General features: G+C 46.5%; 1 protein-coding gene across 6 annotated transcripts in view; it reads right to left on the bottom strand.

Moving 5' to 3' along the window:
- cdh7a (cadherin 7a) overlaps positions 1 to 17,983 on the bottom strand; it is a 45,127-nt gene that overhangs the window by 5,843 nt on the left and 21,301 nt on the right. For 4 of the 6 annotated variants that reach the window (XM_023842315.2, XM_023842313.2, XM_023842314.2 and 1 more), the window contains 7 exons: positions 14,270 to 14,437; positions 13,670 to 13,857; positions 12,385 to 12,638; positions 10,856 to 10,992; positions 8,405 to 8,526; positions 2,586 to 2,703; positions 2,062 to 2,313 (listed from right to left, as the gene is read on the bottom strand). In XM_023842315.2, coding sequence (XP_023698083.1) covers positions 2,062 to 2,313; positions 2,586 to 2,703; positions 8,405 to 8,526; positions 10,856 to 10,992; positions 12,385 to 12,638; positions 13,670 to 13,857; positions 14,270 to 14,437 — 1,239 coding nt within the window. Of the gene's footprint in view, positions 1 to 2,061; positions 2,314 to 2,585; positions 2,704 to 8,251; positions 8,527 to 10,855; positions 10,993 to 12,384; positions 12,639 to 13,669; positions 13,858 to 14,269; positions 14,438 to 14,954; positions 14,970 to 17,983 lie in introns of those variants that run through there. The other 2 variants (XM_023842319.2, XM_072711322.1) reach the window with 2 other exon arrangements.

Raw genomic sequence — 17,983 nt, 5'->3', positions numbered from 1 at the left:
ATCAGGACGGTGGCGGCTTCTATTCCGGGAGAAAACCCCGCTTACAGTGTGGCAGGAGATTCGAAAGCCTTTATAAATACTGCAGATGTACAGACAGACACATTTACTGCACCTCTTTAAATATGAGTGCTAGAGGTAAGAACATTACTATGGCCTGCTTGTCTGGATGATGATTAGTGTCTAAACCTGCTTCTGTACAGACAGGAGTCAGTACAAAGCAGAGCTCGATGGGGTGTTAAATCACGTTGTTTTATTCTCCTTACTTGTGGTAAGTACTCTGTAAATGCTGCAAATAAGCCCCCCCCCCCCCCCCCACAATGCACCAGGCAGCCCTTTTGAAAGGAGGGGGGAAAATCCCTTCCTTTTGTACCCTCTGCCACCATCACGTGCCGTAAAGCACAGCCTGATCACATGAGCTCCCTTAACGCTTCACGCTAACCCCACCCAGACACACGAACGCTCGCATGCAGTGTGATTAAGCAGCGGCGCCGCACCCCAAGACAAGACGGATGTGTGGTGGCGAGATGGATCGATGCAACATTATCTACAATTTGCTGTAATTGAATAGCGAAAACGATCCATTACGTGGAATCGATGCTACGCTAGCAGAGCATAGGGCTTCGCCACGGCCGCAGTACCACTGTTCACTGAAAGGGGGCCCCACATCAGGACACACGGATGGCCGCCCTGCCCCCATTCTCCCACAGGATCAGGTCTACAGACAAGGTCCCTCACACAGATTTAGTAATAATAATGTTTAAGGTGTTAAGGGCGTCTCTGCATCAGCAAATGTTGGAGGAGAGAGCAGGAAGTTCAGTGGCAGCCAGAGAGGCATGGGGGGCAGGGGAAATGATTTACCCCCTCACTCCACTGCTGTTCAATGCCTCTTCCTGCTACCAAATTTATTGCTCTTTTCACAGAGCCCAAAATTCCCAGGACAGATCCAGCATATCAGCATCGCTGTGATCAAAGAGGAGAGATAACTCAAAGACACAGAGTCCCAATCAGAAGTGTTAAGGGAAGATCGTCAGCTGGGTTCAGTTATAGAGGCCTGAGGAGACCTTGGGGACGGTTCTGAGTTAACTAGGGCTGCCAGGACAAATTTAAAGAGCCATGTTCAAAAAGAGACCCCCTCACACCAGTATCCCTGACAAAAGGCATGGGGGGCGATCATCAATGATGATCAATAAAACACCTCAGCGAGATATTCCTCCATAAGTGCATACGACTGATCACTCTCTGCAGCTTCTGAGCCAAGATGGGTGAGGAGATACAAGCTAAAAACCCTAAGAATCTCTGAAGTCGGGATGCAATTCGGCAGATTAGGCAAGGTTTGCCGCTCTTTCAGCATCAGCTCTTTGCGGTTATAAAGGATTCAGCAGCACAGAGCGGGAATGGAAACTAGGTGCAAATGGAAACATTTCATTACACAGAGGACTACCAGGGCTAGGAACAAGCTGAACACAACAGAGACACTATCCTGTGATAAATTCAAATCACTACTCCCTAAAAATTTGTACTAAATCTGAAATATGAAATATCTAAACAAGCATGACTGACTATTGCTTGTAATCCTTCTTAAGTTCTTATGTTCTAAGCACTACACAAACATTCATTAAAGCTTATTTAAAATACTGTAGGCTCCTAGGCAATGTTCTAGCAAAGCAAATTATTAAACTGTCTGATATGCATGTCAGTGCAGTAAAATACAACAAATCTTGTTAGCAACTATCCCCTTACTTTACAAACTCTCTAAAAGCAGAGAGCTTCAACCTTGCTGTGACCCACGCGCTAAAAATGATTTGGCCAGGCTATAAACTGCCTTGGAATCAATCCCTCAATAAATCAATTAGCCAAACGATTAATCCGTCAATCAGCCAATCAAAGCTGCTCATGCAATAACACCATGAAGTGTTTACACAGAGCTCTTCAAGAATGGTTCCTAATCAGCTGTCACCTGGAGAGACCAATCAGCTAATGAGTTTGCACAGGATCCAATCAAGCTGTCAGTGCAGTGCCGGCCAATCGGATCAGCCGAGCGACAGGGCGACGGTGACTCACCCAAGAGTGTGAGGACGCAGGCCAATATAGCGACGAGGGCACCCGTGCTGAGTCCCGCAGGCAGAGTATAGGCCTCGGCGCCACAGGCCTGGGCGACGCCATCGGGATCGCAGTCACACACGCGGATCGACAGCGTGTTGGTGCTGCTAAGCGACGGGGTGCCGCTGTCACCGATCAGGACTGGCAGCCAGTAGATGGCCTGCTCTCGGCGCCGGAAGCTTCCACGCTTCGTCAGGATGGAGGCTGTGTTATCTGGGGTGACACGAGATGGGCGACAGTCACATGACAGGCGCCACCATGGTATATCTATGCGGCATCATTTCAAACCACCTCCCGTGTGTATCAGGGCACAACATGCCCATCATTTAGGAGGTTTACGGCTTCTGGTTTTAAACGCTAATGGCACTATATGAGAAAAACAGAGAGCGGCCTCAGTTGAGTGAATAGAGCCCAGTCATTGGATGGAGAGAGTCAGAGATAGAGAGAAAGGATGGATCAACCTCACTTGTATGGGAAGCACAGACCTTTATTGTCTCTGAGGGTGAAGTTGAGGTTGTTCGCTGCTTCAGGGCTGAGGGCAAAGAAGAAGCGATGGCCACCTGGAGGCTCGTCTCTGTCCATCGCGCTGATGGTCTGGATGACCTGGAGGACAGACGGTCAAGCTGAGCACGGATACGGAGCGTCATGGGCAGCCAGCCTCTGGAGCCGTAACCTCTGCTCGTACACAGGGAGGACAGCATCGCCGAGAGGACAGGCGGTCAGGGCAGCCAGCCTCTGGACGCCATCTCAGAGAGGACAGCAGAACCATTAGTCAGGAGAAAGCTGCCTTTGCTAACGTCCTCGACGCAAACACGTGCATCCAGCAGAGCCGCGTGCTGATCTGTGTTTCCTCACTAGCTACAGTGTAGGCCAGGCACACGAAAAAATCCTTTTGTTTAAGGAGCTGTGTTTGAGAATAACAGATGTAGAAGGAGAAACCATTCAGCTTGGGAACGAGACCAAGAAGAATCAGTGAAAGAGAGGAGGAAGAGAGAGAGAGAGAGAGAAAAACCAGGGTTCTTGGCTGGGCTTCTAACCACCCCCACAGCAGGGATGCTGAATCACGCCGTTCTTTGTGAACCTGGCAGCGGGAGACATGTCCATTACAGGCAAAGTCTGATACATGGAGCTTCATTAAAAGGTCTATGTTGGTCTTACCTAACAAAGGTCTTCCCTGTTTTTCACTACATCAAAACAGGAGAAGCAGCACATTCTCACAACGTGAAACAGACCTCCTATCCTGTTGGCTCTGAAATACAACTTCCTGTTGCAATACCGTCGCCCGAGGAACCAACATGCAAACTACCCAAGTGAAAATAAACATCTCCCGCCTGCTGAATGTGATGCGTGAGATCAGGGATGGCCAAGTCTGCCGTGAATAACCAGGCAGCCTCCGGCTGCGTTAGTGGTCTAAAAGGACTCGAGAGACGACTGTTGGGGTGGAGCATCAGCTGGTGGTCTATGCAGACTAGCCAGACTAGCCACCCTGATGTCAGGGCATCGCTGAGGTTAAACGTCGAGCGCCAGGCTGCCACCCACCTGCTGGTCTTGGCACAAACAGAATCTGCCATGTAGTCTTTCTTAGTGAGAAATGGCGAGGGCACGTGAAACACCAGCAAACCAGACTTCCTCCTCTGTGTGTGTGTGTGTGTGTGTGTGTGTATATATACACACACATATATATATATATACACACACACACACACACACACAAAATATATATATACAAAACATACAGGGGAGGGCAGTAAAGCTAGGGTGCCACATGGGCATATACAGTAGCTTATACAGTGGACTGGTAAACCAGTTTGCTGATATATATGTATGTGTGTGTGTGTGTGTGTGTGTGTAAATAAACAGTAACACTTTACATTAAGTGTACCTTCATAATGATTTCATTATGCATTCATAGAACATTTGTAAGCAGCATGCAAGTACACCTTAAAGTCCTAACATCCATTAACAGCTTTAATATATATTAATAACAAACATTACATGATTATACAATAATAATTTTGTTATTATTATATAATATTTCTTATTAATGTATATTACATCTGTTAAGGGATGTTAGGATGTTAAGGTATACATACGTGGTGTTCATGAATGTTTTATGAATACATTATGAAAGTGCACTGAACGTTTCATGAATGCAATATAAAAGCATTATGAAGGTGCAGTTAATGTAAAGAGTTACCAAACAAACACTCATACACACACACATATATATTTATAGGCACAGATGAAATGTGACCTTGTGTTTCGATATATTTTGTTTCCCACTTATTTATTCAACAACAGTTTAATCCATCGCACTTACAGTAAGTGATTATTTGGCAAGGGAATGGAGGAGATTTTTGAATCTTTTTCCCCTTGACTAAAATCCTTAAATCCTGTATGAATAATGAGTAGGATTTATTTTGTTTTAAACGGCCAATATGAGCAGTTTTCCCGCTTAGGCTTTAATTCTGCCAGCATTACAAGCGGCGTCACACTCACTGCATGCTGGGGAATCATCCGGAAGTTCTTCCACAGGGTCACAATACAGACTCGCTGGCAGTGCTGTTGCTACTTTGCATGCAAAATGCACTCGGCCGAGTAGATAAATTTGGAAGCTGGAGGTTCCCAGATACTACTGGAGCAAATTAGATTGCACCTGTGCCCTTAAACGGGGTACCTGTAGGGCATGGTGAAGCATTACATCTACAGTCTATGGTCAGCACTCAAGGCTAAAGCTGATTAATGGAGGCTGGACCGTCAGCTTCATAGCTAACAGGCCACAGGTCCCAGTCTGAAACTCGTAACTCTTCCAAACACAGAGGCCTTGTTGCCGTGGGTTGGAAATGCAAAACCATTGCCACAGGCACAGGACAGAACTGCAAAATGAACTGCAATGTGTAACATAACTGGATAGGTCTGAGTTACAGGCCCAATAAAATAAGCTTTTATAGGGCACAAAATCTCTAGTGGTGCCCCCTGCTGGATGCACCAGTCACACAAACATGAGCAGTGCCAGCTCATCTGCCTGCTAGACTATTTCTCCCTTAAAGGATGATCTGTAGGTCCTTTGGGGGCTGTGGACCATGAGAGACGCAGATGACATGAGGCTGGGTTGGACTCAACTGCCAAGCTGCATGAAAATAACCAAGAATAAGACAATTGATACGAGCAGCAAGATAATGTAGACCATGTACTCAAGAGCAATCCACATCAGAACCAATCCAGATCACAAAGCCAAATAAAACTAGAGAAACCAGAACCAGATGCCAAGCAGGGCCCAGACTCCAGCAGTTGACACACTGAAACACTCCTCAAAAGGAGCTCCTGTCCCAAAGGCCTTTGCTCACCAAACTGCCGCTTCCGTGTATCGTAGAGTCGTCTGCTATGTCTGCGATCCTCAGCTTTCTTTAAAGCTATAGCTGTAGGCAGCAGAAGCAGCCAATCTGCTCCCTTTCATTTCACTAGTTAGATGTTCACGAGTCTCTGAACTTTTCCTGTACCGTACTTTTTCATATCACCGATCTGTGCCACTTTCATCCTTTATGCAGAAGAATAATGCAAGAATAACAAAGGCTGACAAAAAACATGAATAATTCCCTCTGTATAATATGGCAGTGTGAGATGGGAGCTGCTCTACCCATTACAAGATGATGGTTTCCACCAGCTCTGGGATTGGCGTTCAACTAGAATCCAGAACTTCAAGGCAAGTTCCTGTTGAAAAACAACTGATCTATAACTTAAAGAGCTGGCGTCTTGGAGAACTTTGGGGTGACTTGCTGTTATCTGTTCCTAGGCATGCAGTTTTACCCTTAATGCTTCTATCTGTTGCACTCCTGATGAATCAGCCCTGGGGGGTCCCTTGTAGATTCATTTGGTCCTTAACTACTATGGAATCGGCTTTTGTCATCATGGTATTGATAATATCACCATGTGAGGTCCTCTCAACCTCTGCTCAGCTCAGATGCCATCAAAGGTAGGGAGGGAGAATCTCAACAGCGCCACCACCGGGTCATCAGCAGGGCTGCGCTTTATTGACATCAGACTCTGATTACAGTGTTCATCACACAGGAACCAGTAATCACATAAGAGCAAACTGAATCTACTGGGTGCCAGTGTGACTGGAAAGTAATTTAGATAGATGCTGGGGGGGAGGGGCACTCATGGAAGGGGGCAAAATCATGAGAGTGTGGCCCCTGTGAGCCAAGTTCCTGAGAATTTTAATGCTGTGTTAATTTCATAGCCTGATGGCCTCCTGGGCATCACAACACCAAAACAAAGATGACTCTGGGATAGAGGGGCATGAACAGGATATATCTAATAGCCAGGACGAGCAACCGTCCTTCCAGAAAGTTCTACACTCACTATTTTTTCTTTTCAGTTTTTCGAGAGATGAGAGCCCCAACGGGACAAGTGGATTGTTTTTTAAATCCACTTACAGCTGCTTCACAGCTTTTCAATCAGTAACACAATCAAGCTGTTTGTTTTTTTTCTGAATTGGCCTTGTTATCCAATTAGAATCAGACGGTGAGGCAATTTTAAAGTTTTATAAGGGGAGTGGAAGGGGGAGAACGATTTATGGGTAGAAGACAAAGTGGCTGCATTCAGATAAACAAACAGATAGATGTTTCCTTCAGATTTCAATGGCATGAGATGAGGGCCTGCAGCATCTTCCAGGGAGGCTGCGTCTGAAGGCATCTCTGCAGCTTCAAAGTTATCAGACATTTCAGGTTTTAGTATCACAGAATTTCAGCAGGATAGCAGATTGGGATGAGTATGGATAATAGGACATCAGATATATCAGGTACTTGTTTGACAACAAACAACAGCCACTGACTAACAGACAGTGAGACTGATGTTTTTCTTTTTTTACCAAAAGCCACTACGCAAGTAACAAAAAATCCAACTATGGCGTAAGAGGCAAGATATTACACCATGAATCTGGTCACTGGGCCACTGACCATGAAGCCAGATGTCATCATGTTCTATCCTGCCATGATGACCCTCCAGTTCTCCAAGAGGATGGACCAGAAGACAAAAGGGATGCTTCCAACCAATCTACATCATGATATAAGCAAGTGTGCAACAATAGTCAGTGTGAACAGCTGAAAGTCACTCATTTGCAGAGTCTCGCAGGAATAAGCTCTGCTCTTTGACAAAGGGTTCTACCATAGATCCACTCTTGTAGGAATAGTTCCATCTATAGCGGTACCGAGGTTCATGGCCCTGGACAGAAAGGAATTAATTAAAGCACCAGTGATCCAGAGAGCTGAGGTCTCTTGAAAAGGTAGCTACTTAATTAGGTTGAAAGATGATAGGTTATTAAAACTCAGCTCCTTGCTAATCAGTGACACGGAAGCAGTTAGTGCTTGTAAAGTTTCTACTACTCGTGTCTACTGGCCAGAGGCCACTTTCCACCTGAGAAGCATAAAGCAAGTTTTCCAGAGACTGTATTGGCAGATGCTCGTTTACCCATGCTCAGATCCAGCTCTTTCATGAGGACCTAAGCCAACCTCATCCTACTGTTGACCCTCACCAGCTCTCTGTCTCTGTTGACTGTTCCACTGGTTTCACTTGATCACTTTCATCATTGGATGTTCCCTTCTTCTGTTGTACGCTTACTCCTTACTAGTGTTACTTGTATGACATTTCTCATGATAGATGCTCTAAACCATGTTTTGTGTGGCTCTTGTCCCGAAAACTGCCTTGCACTTGTTACTGATCACTCACGGGATGTTCAGTCAAGCAGCACTTGTACACAAGTTGGCCTCACGTATTACCATTTGTACCACACTAAATAAAGGCAAATGTAAATAATAACCGTAAAGCGCTTGATAACTAAGCAGAAGGGCAGACTTCCAAAATAACACTAAAACAGCTACTTACCATCAGTACACACTTCAGTGCAGAATAGCCTAGAGGGTCCTCAAAGATGTTCTCCAGAAGATGGAGACCCCTGAGCCCAGGCTGAACCTTGCAGCACTTCCTAGTAACTACTTGAGCTTCATGAGCATTACGGTCATTAAGGGCTAAGTTGGCCAAAGTCTCCTCGCTTGGCCTGCTGGAGCCACTACTCCTCTCTGTGGCTTTTTAAGGAGGATGGTCCACGTCGGGCGTTTACGTTGCATTTGGTCATGACTAGGACACATGCAGATCCCACCCCCCCCCCACACCCCCGATCATCTGCTCATGCAAGAGGTCAATGGAGTATAAAACATCAAAACCCCAGACAGAGCTATAGATACTACCCCACAGCACTGCCTTCAAGCTGAGCGCATTGGCCCAGCAAGAGGATTCTGCACAGTACCTGTCCAGGCCTGGCCGTCTCACACAGGAAGGTCTCGTAGTCTATGGCGAAGATGGGAGCATTGTCATTAATGTCCATTACAGTAATGAGGACGATCCCCTTTCCCACTTGCGAGGGATCATCTGCAATGAGACAGAGAGAGAGAGCAGCCATGATGATTACACTGCTCTTACTATATAGCGCAGCCACTAGGATGAGTATTGAGGACTCTGTTCATCAGGGCAAATGTTTTACCCCATTTACAGTTAAACCATCCATCTACCTGTTCATTTGTCCATCCATTCATCCATCCATCCATGTATGAGGTATGTTAATGCTTTTTCTTTTTTTTTCTTTTTCTTCAGTTCCTGGTATTTTACATCTTCCTGTGTTACCAGCCATATATGGCGGAGTGACTAATATCAGCTCTGGGTCTGTTTCCCCCCCAGCTTTCATTCCGCGTGATCACAGAACCAATTATCCTTCACTTTTCCCTCGTCGCCCCCCACATTGATCTCCAAGATCACCCACACACATATGGAGACCCTTAACATCACACTCACCCCGAGATACTCATTACACAAGTACGCTTGCTTCTTCTGTTCTTTGGATTTGCTGCAATACCACACCTGCCACGGGCAAAAGAAAATGACCGCCCTCCTCCCGATGTGTTGGGTGATGAAGGGTTAACCCATGTGCCTGAACCAGTGGCCAAAACGCCTCAGAAGTGGCCATTTCCACCGAGTCACTTCATCATGCTTCAGGACCATGGGTTCAAACCCAGGACCACCTCCTGATTGCTCACGGGACCCCAGTAGCAGTTTTCTTTAAGCATCCCTGTCACCCTGACGTCCCTGACAGAGCAGTAACCTCGTTCTGCACTCAGTGAGATCCTGAGTCTCTCTCACTGCAAGGACCACGGCTTCCCAGCAGATCTTTCCCCGGAAGCGCTGTAGCGGCATTGTTCTCTATCACGGGTGTTTCCAGCGCTGACAGGTTCGAAGCGCATGAGCGTCTGCCGCCCACTGCTACCCTGATAGGCTGTCACTGATTGCGGGTCCATTTGCAAATAAACTGCGCACATCTGCCAGTGAGTACTGCATACCTGCTGCTGACATAACAGGGTGAGGAGGGGAGATGGGGCAGTTAATTACATCCGTCTCTCTCTCTCCCCCTCCATCCAGGCAGAAGAAGGGAGATGCACGGTGGGGGAGGGGCCCATCTCACCACCCGCAAGCCGTGCGACAGGAACATGACTGTCGAAAGCTGGACGTAGCTTATAGCAGACGAGATGTTGACAGATGTGCCCCAGCCAGAGGCATGACCTGCGAGAAGCGCAGGGCCCACGGCAGAGCAGCTGTAAGCTGTGCAGGCTCACCAAGACCCCCAGATGGCCAGACAACCATAAATAAAGATCAGGCTGAAATCAGCCTCCAGGCCCCAAGCTGGCTCTGAGCTTAAGACGCAGAAATGTGTCCTCTGCTATGCTTCTCAAATAAATGCCTCTGAAATTTTTAACTTCTGGAAAAGGATTTTATCGTCGTGTTATCTTATGAAAGAAAAATAGAATGTTTGTTAGGCTGGATAAAAGAGTGACAGGGAGAGAGAGAGAGAGAGCAAGAGAGAGAGACAAAAAGAGGGAGAGACATTCCTAATGAAGAACAACTTAGACCAAAGAAAACTTAGGGCATGAAAGTCCTGAAATAAGCTGTCCAAGCTCTTCGATCAATTTCCTCACTTTTCAGACTTTAAATCGAAGCGTGGCTTTTTAAATTCACCGCCCAGTCTCCTCTGCAGGAACACTCACTCTCATTACCCCATGTAGATTCATGGTGTGCTTTTTTCTAACCGTGAATTACTTTCAGAGACTTTAGCGAGTCCAATGCAGTAGCTTTTGTGGCGTGTTTTAGCATCTTTGAGAGCTCTGTTGCCTAAAAGATAAATAGGAGAAGACATTTCAATCTTCTTTCCCACAATGCCCTTCAGGGCAACAGGACACCTCTGACAATGATCTATAGAGTGGAACCGCGTGCAGTGTTCGCCCAAGGCGTGTATACATGAGGAAGTCTCAGCAGAGATAACAATTACAAGCTGCTTTGCTCCTCATCATCCAAATCAATGTCCCCTCCACCTCCTGCCAGGATGCTGCAGGGATGGGAGCCTTTGCTGAAGGTCACGGCACCAGCGACTGTGGCCCCCGCATATGCAAGCGGAGGGACAAATCTTGCAATCAGGGAGAGGCTTCATCAGGCTGCTAGGCTCCTCCCAGACACCTCTGCAGGGTCTGATGAGGAGAAGAGCATCTTCGAAGCTATATCCATGAAAGCTTCAGGTATTAAGGTCTCTGAGAGAGCTCCAGTGACACTTCAAAGGGGTACTGGGAGCCGGTGATGCTCACATTCACCGCTAAACGGAATCAGGACGCCCACACATTTCACCAAAGGGATTGTGGGCCGGTGTGCATCTACTCACGGCTCTCCATGGCGAAGATGGTGAGATTGTGAACGGCGTTGACCTCTCTGTCCAGCAGCCTGGCTGTGCTGATAATCCCAGTCAAGGCGTCGATGTTGAAGAAACGCTCCAGGTCAGTGTTGCGGTCAATGGAATACCTGGACAGAGAGGGATCAGTGTGAGATGGGAAAATCCCAGCTATGCATCGAGGACCCCATCGACATCAACGGCAGATATGGACCTTACGAGTAAATACGATATAGTAGGACACACTCATCATTTGTAGGTAACATGTTATGCATCTCTCTGATTTGACAGACATGGTGAGGCAATTAGCTCGCCTTGACGGTGCGTCTGTCTGACTTATATCCGCTGAATGTCCTTCTCAGACAGATAGAAACAAATTAGGGTGAAATAAATTATCTAAATTAACTCCATCTATCATGAGGAAAACGGAAAAAACAAGATAAATGCCATATCCTTCTGAATGCTGAAGAGGCCTCTATTACATCCTCCATGGGAATAACCTCTTCTTGTTAAACAAAACTGCCATTTACGTCTTGGAGGTCCTGCAGAGAGATACACGCACGTCTGCCAGCAAAGTTCAGGGGGCGGCAGAGTCCCTCACGAGCCACTTTACGCCCTGTCTTCAGAGTATGTGAAAAATGGCAGCCTGAACACCACGAATGCAGCTGTGGCAGCGCAGTGCATCTGAATGGGGGGGGGGGGGGGGGGGGGGGGCATGCAGTCATGTCCACTTGTCTGTTTTTCTTTAATAAAACTCAAATATAACCTTTTGTTTTAAAGATACAGAAACACAGATACCATTCAGACTTCTATTAATAAAGTTTCATTGTATTGTCTTCTATTACTTGTAGGTAGGAGGTTTTATCATTCTTCATCACTTCATTTATAATTGTGTTGTATGAGTAACACCCCCCCCCCCCCAAAAAAAAGAGTGCTCTCAAAGTAATTCACCACCCCACCCCCATCTCCAAATTGTGTCTAACACTGCAGATAAACAACTTCTTTATACAACACTGGTCAGAGGGTGTGTGCAGTATGTCTACCACTGCAGATAAACACCCTCTTTACACAGCGGCAGTTGCAGGGTGTGTACAGTGCATCTAACACTGCAAAGAAACACCTTCTTTACACAGTGGTGGTCAGAGGGTGTGTACAGTGCATCGAACACTCCAGATCAACATTCTCTTTACACAGAGGCAGTCAGTGGGAGTGTGCAGTGCGTCAAACACTGCAGATATAAACCTTCTTACACAGTGGTAGTCAGAGGGTGTGTACAGCGTGTGTAACACTCCAGATAAACGCCCTCTTTACTCAGCAGCAATCAGAGGGTGTGTACAGTGCATCCAGAAAACAGAAGCATAGATAAACAGAGACACACAAACAGAGAGATAGACATCAACACGATAGATAGATAGATAGATAGATAGATAGATAGATAGATAGACAAGCACAGAGTGACAGACAGGCTGACAGACACAGAGATAGACAGACCAGTAGACTTGCAGTACTGGGTAGGACGGTACCTGATGGCACTGTTGGATGAATCCGGGTCATGGGCTGAGACCGTCCCGACGATGGTGCCCACCTTGGCGGCCTCGGACACGGCCATCGTGCTGAGTGGCACGGAGAAGACGGGCGGCTCGTCAACGTCCTCCACGCTGACATGCACGGTGGCTGAGTCGCTGAAGGAGCCCATGCTGAGGAAGCGAGTGTCCACGTGCCGGTTCAGGGCCTCCACACGCAGCGTGTAGCTGCTCTTTGTCTCAAAGTCCAGTGGCTGCATGGTGACGGGGACGCAGGAGGATAAGGGCTGCAGGACGACGGGGGCTGGCACAGAGTGCCCCTCTATGGCCACCCGCATGCACAGCAGCGATTGCAAGAAAACACCCGCCAACCAAGATTCATTTATTTAATGCTTTTAAACAAAGTGATTTATAGTAGAAGGGTTACAATTTATGTGTGCCCTGTGGGATTTGAGCTCACAACCTTGGCATTATTAGCACAATGCTATATTTGCTACAGGACCTGTAGGAGTTACACAAAAATGTCCTGAGGGCAGAAGGAAAAAAAGGTTGGTTCACAGAGAAAACCAATCAGACTGTAGTGGAGGTGGGTCCAAGCAACTAGAGGAGGTGGGACGAATCAATTAGATGTCTTGATCCCGTCTCCTCTAGTTGCTTGGACCCACCTCCTCTACAATCTGATTGGTTATCTCTCTGAACCAATCATTGTTCTTTCTGCCCTCAGAACATTTTTGTGTAAGTGAAATTCCCACAAGCGACCTGTAGAAGATGTATTCTTTTATGACTCCATTTGTTCAGATGAGTTAGTGTAGTCAGTTCCATAATGCAAGAACATTATGATTAATATATATTTACAGCTCAATAATAATTAGCTAATTTAGCTATGAAAACAGTGACAAGCTGCTTTCAGCAGGACGATAAAGACAGGCCAGGAGAGTCAATAGCTCTGGCAGCCAGTCAAAGATGGAAGACGTGACTTCGTTAATTAACCTTGTTTATTTCTGTGGGAATAATTAGCAGGCGGCCCATATGATCGCAGAAGACACTTTCATCAGCTTAACATCTCCGGAAATGAACCCTTCAGAGATGTGTTGCGTAAGAATATTTTTCACTCTCAGCAAAATCTTTGATGTATTTTTGCCTCTCTGTTAACTAAAGAAAAGTGGCAATTCACAGTCAAGATGGATTTACGTACTGATGGGATAAATTGCACCGTTAAGAAGGAGGAAGCATTAATTTTACGAAGGGAAACGATGTCAGATGCGATATGAAGCGGCTGCCTCACCCTCTGAAGCGCGATGACTCCCTCCTGTGTGTCCTTGTCCGGTGTGACTCTGAACATAGCCAGTCCATCCCCATCTATGACCCTGTACTCCATTTCAGCATTGGGTCCGACATCAAGGTCTGTGGCTTTGATCTTGGCCACTACGGAGGCAACCGGCAGCGACTCTGGCACGGTGAACTGATAGGATTCTGCAAAAGATACAACAAAATGACGGGTGAAACCACGATGACGAGTGAGATGGGTGAGACGGATATAACTGGTCAGATGATGATAACCACTGGGGAGACGGGACCCCACCATGGCTGGTCTGTCTGTATCAGTCAGCTGGGCAAAAAGGGAGTGATGCATTGTGGGGGAATCTCCTCACCACCCCCCATTCCATCTTCACTTCCTAGTTTATAATATGATTTTGTGCGGCCTGCCGTGATGTACGGGATCTAAGTTATTTAATTTGCCTGTTCTGGGCACTCTGACTGGTCTATGGTTAACCAGTACTAAATAACCCAGGTTGTGGTTAACCAGCGGATGCTGCTGGTTTATCCAGAATGTTGAGTCATGTAGCAGTTGAAATGAAAAGTGCAGCAGAAGGCGTTGGCTCACTGCGAGCGAAGTGCGGCGGGTTGTCATTCACGTCAGTGAGCGTGACGGTGACGGTCGTGGTCCCCGAGAGCCCGCCCATCTGGCCGACCATGTCCTTCGCTTGGATGACCAGCAAGTACTGGTCCCGTGCCTCGCGGTCCATGCTGGGGAGGGCGGTCCGGACGATGCCTGCGGGGAGAGACGGAGCATGTGTCCGGATCAGCTCCTGTCACTGCATGCGGCATCACTTATGAAACACCGATTCAGGAAGGGAAGTGTTTTCCAAAAGGATCGTGGAGCTCGGTCCGATATGAAAGAAGCTGCATCTATGCTCCCAGTTTCATTACAGACTTTATACCCCTAACCCCAAATGCCGGATCTACAATCCCCAGCAATAAAAAGCCAAAACAGCATCATAAACAATGTCCTTTGCGAGAGTCGCCAGTGCCTTCATAAAACAAAAGTGTGCGAACATCATGCTATGGATTTACGCTGGGTTTGCCAATCCATATACTCCATTTATGAATGACATATAACAACGACATGTATAGAAGACCACAAATCCCACTAGGCTGCAAATAAAACAGAATGCATAATGCCCAAACCCCTACTACATCGATCTATAGCATCTCTGTACAACCAAAAACAACCACAAACAACAACAACAGGTAGCTGATTGAATGCAGTGTGTGCTACTGCATCTAACCTGCTGTGGACTCAATGAAAGGTGTCTACAGATGCCTGAAATACCCGTCTGCCCCCACCCCTATGCAAGACTGCCATTGCAAAAATAGAACGATTAAGATTTCCCTCCCTCAGTTGGCGTGTCATGGACAGGGTGGACGGACCCCATCGCACTCTCATATTTATCCAAGTTTCTCTCTCCCCCAGCCCAGCTCCGCACACAGCCTCTGACATTTGCCTTGGAATCTCGTGGCATTAAACCAGCAAGTCTGTGGCGGGGGGGGGCTTCTTTCAGAGCTGTCCCTGTGCATCTGAGTTCTGCTGTTCTGAAGTTTCGCCCGTGCCCAAGTTTTTATTCCAGGGTTTAGTTTCAGGTCACTAGGTAGGTACGGGCCTTAGATACACAAGACATGGTCAGACTGGGGACACGGTGTGGCAGCCACAGACACCCGATCTCGGGCGGTGATGCGTGAGTGCTACACGTCTGAAGGTCGGAAAGTCCTTGGAAGAGCAGGTCTGCGTGTAACTAAGAGGTCAGGGCATCTTACTCCTGGGTCATGGAGTGGCACAAACAGCACGGATGCAAATGGCCTCCTGACTGCTCTGTTGTGCTGCTCTGGCTAATAAAACAGAATCCCAAATTCAAGGGCTTTAATTAAAGGGTGAGATCAGGACAAGCTTTGTGAAAGTGGCCCTCAGTTCCTGCTAATGGGACATTTACTTACACAAATACAGTATATTCTGAGGGCAGATGAAAAAATGATTAGTTCAGAGAGATAACCAATAAGATTGTAAAGGAGGTGGGTATAATCAACTAGGGGAGGCAAGACCAACCAATCAGATATCAGTCTACAATCTGATTGGTTAACTCACTGTACCCATCACTTTTCCTTCTGCCCTCAGAACATTTCTGTGTAAGTAAAACTCCCACGAGCTCGGCTACTGCTCTGTGATGCAAGAGTTTTAATGTGGGTACGCAGCATCAAAAACAGTGAAGCATGTCTCACAATGGCTGCCTTTTATAATATTACATGTCATTTTAACTCCACCTTATGTGTTTCAAATCATCGCTATATACTAGGTTCAAATTCGAGTATAAGCCATCCTTCACACGTGAATGGAACGGGAGAATCTGTATCATTAGGTGCTGCCATTTAGGAAAATATCAGGTAAGTCAGACTGAAATGGATGCCTCTCTCCATCTTAATGTCACCTTCAGCGTAATTAACTCTCTTCAAGCTGCCTGGACATTCTCTTTTAAAGTTGTGTATGTGCACATTAAACTTACAAAATGAGACCTGATTCTACATGTCCCTGGGCTAAAACCTGAAGATTGTAAAGGATGTCTCCCGTGCATATGAATAATTGTTATTTATACGAAAAACAGCAATGCCCTGCACATGATGAAATGTTAATACAACAGGTGCCACATGGTATTTCCTCTTGTCAACATCAGTAAATATCAGTGAAGCGTGCTTCCTCAAACAATGAAAAAAATCCCTTCTCTGCTTTTGATTGTAGCGGGTCATCTAAGGTCATCCCCATTCCGGAAATGAATACAAGAAGGTGAAGTCCTAATCGGTTCTACCTGGCCATACACACAGACCCCGTAAAGAGAGCTTGTTCCTTTAATTATCAGACCCTTGTGCGAGATCACAGGCACACAGAGATCACGCCACAGCCGTGTGCTGGAAATACACCGCCGGAACTGAGAAGCTCACCTCGTTTGATGAGATGCCGCCGTGAACCCAGATTATAACCGACGCGGTGTTGTGGCTTTTCTCCTCGATTATTGTGATGTTGATGAAGAGTAACTTAATTAAAAATCAGCAGATGGACACATTCCAGGGACTCAATCAACTTCAGCAGACTGCTGCGAACGATCGGCAGACTGGCGCATTTAGAAAAGGAACATTGCATTCACTGCCGTACAGAAACCTCACAAAGATCTGACCATGAGTGTGTCTGAAGCTTTAATGCATCATATAATGCTTCTCAAAGAAACTCTGTTGGATCCAGATCTTAAAGGCTTTCTGGTTAAGCTATGCAAATTTTTGTTTCTTTAATGTTGTTTTTTGTCATATAGAGGACTTAGGAGATAAAAATGACAGGAACTATTAAGAAGCACAGAGTGTATGTGCCCCCTTATTCACACAGAGCTCAGAGGAAGGCCTGTGGGGGCCATCCATCCATCCATCCGTTTGTTTGCTTGTATGTTTGTTTATTACTGTCTCTCATGATGCAGGTTGGCCAGTGCTACAAGCCCTTTCACTCTCCACCTGGCAGACAGTGAGTTTACTGCTTGGAAGCTGCTTCGGTGTGGCTTCTGATCAAGTACAGAAACGCCACTCAAACCTGCAACCAGCTGTGCATCTTTTTGTAGGTTTAGCTCTGACAAGGACACTCGTGTTAGTCAATGCCCTCACCAAAAGTTATACTAGGAATCAACATCCAGCACGACAGGGGGAACATGACCTTTCCATGATCTGATGTGATCAGTATGCATGACAAGTCTGTTTACTTTATGGGGACAGATTCCCATCCCAGACAAGAATCTCTAATAATCTCTAACAAAAAAATCAGCCCTACGAATTCTGGAATTGAGCACAGATAGAAACAATTGCGGGAAAATCATTTAAATAAACCCTGAGATACATGCTGGAGAACCATCTAAACAGACTAGGAGATACCTGCTGGAGAACCAACTAAACAGACCTGGAGATACCTTCTGGAGAACCATCTAAACCAGGGGTCTCCATCTCCGATCCTGGAGAGCTACTATCCAGTAGGTTTTCTGTCCCACTTGGCTTCTGATGAGCCACACCTGTTCCTGGTATTTACCTGAGAACAGGAGTGGCTCATCAGAAGCCAGATATGATAGAAAACCTACTGGATAGTAGCTACTGGAGACCTCTGATCTAAACAGACCTGTAGACACCTGAGGGAGAGACATCTAGACCAGGGGTGGCCAATCTTATCCTGAAAGCCCACTGTGTATGCGGGTTTTCACCGCAACTCCCTAATTAGATTACTAATTAGAGGGCTGATTGG

This window comes from Paramormyrops kingsleyae, chromosome 4 (assembly GCF_048594095.1).
Source record: "Paramormyrops kingsleyae isolate MSU_618 chromosome 4, PKINGS_0.4, whole genome shotgun sequence".
Taxonomy (NCBI): Eukaryota; Metazoa; Chordata; class Actinopteri; order Osteoglossiformes; family Mormyridae; genus Paramormyrops; species Paramormyrops kingsleyae.
Note: the sequence above shows the minus strand (reverse complement) of the source record. Positions and strands in the feature narration are given on the sequence as shown.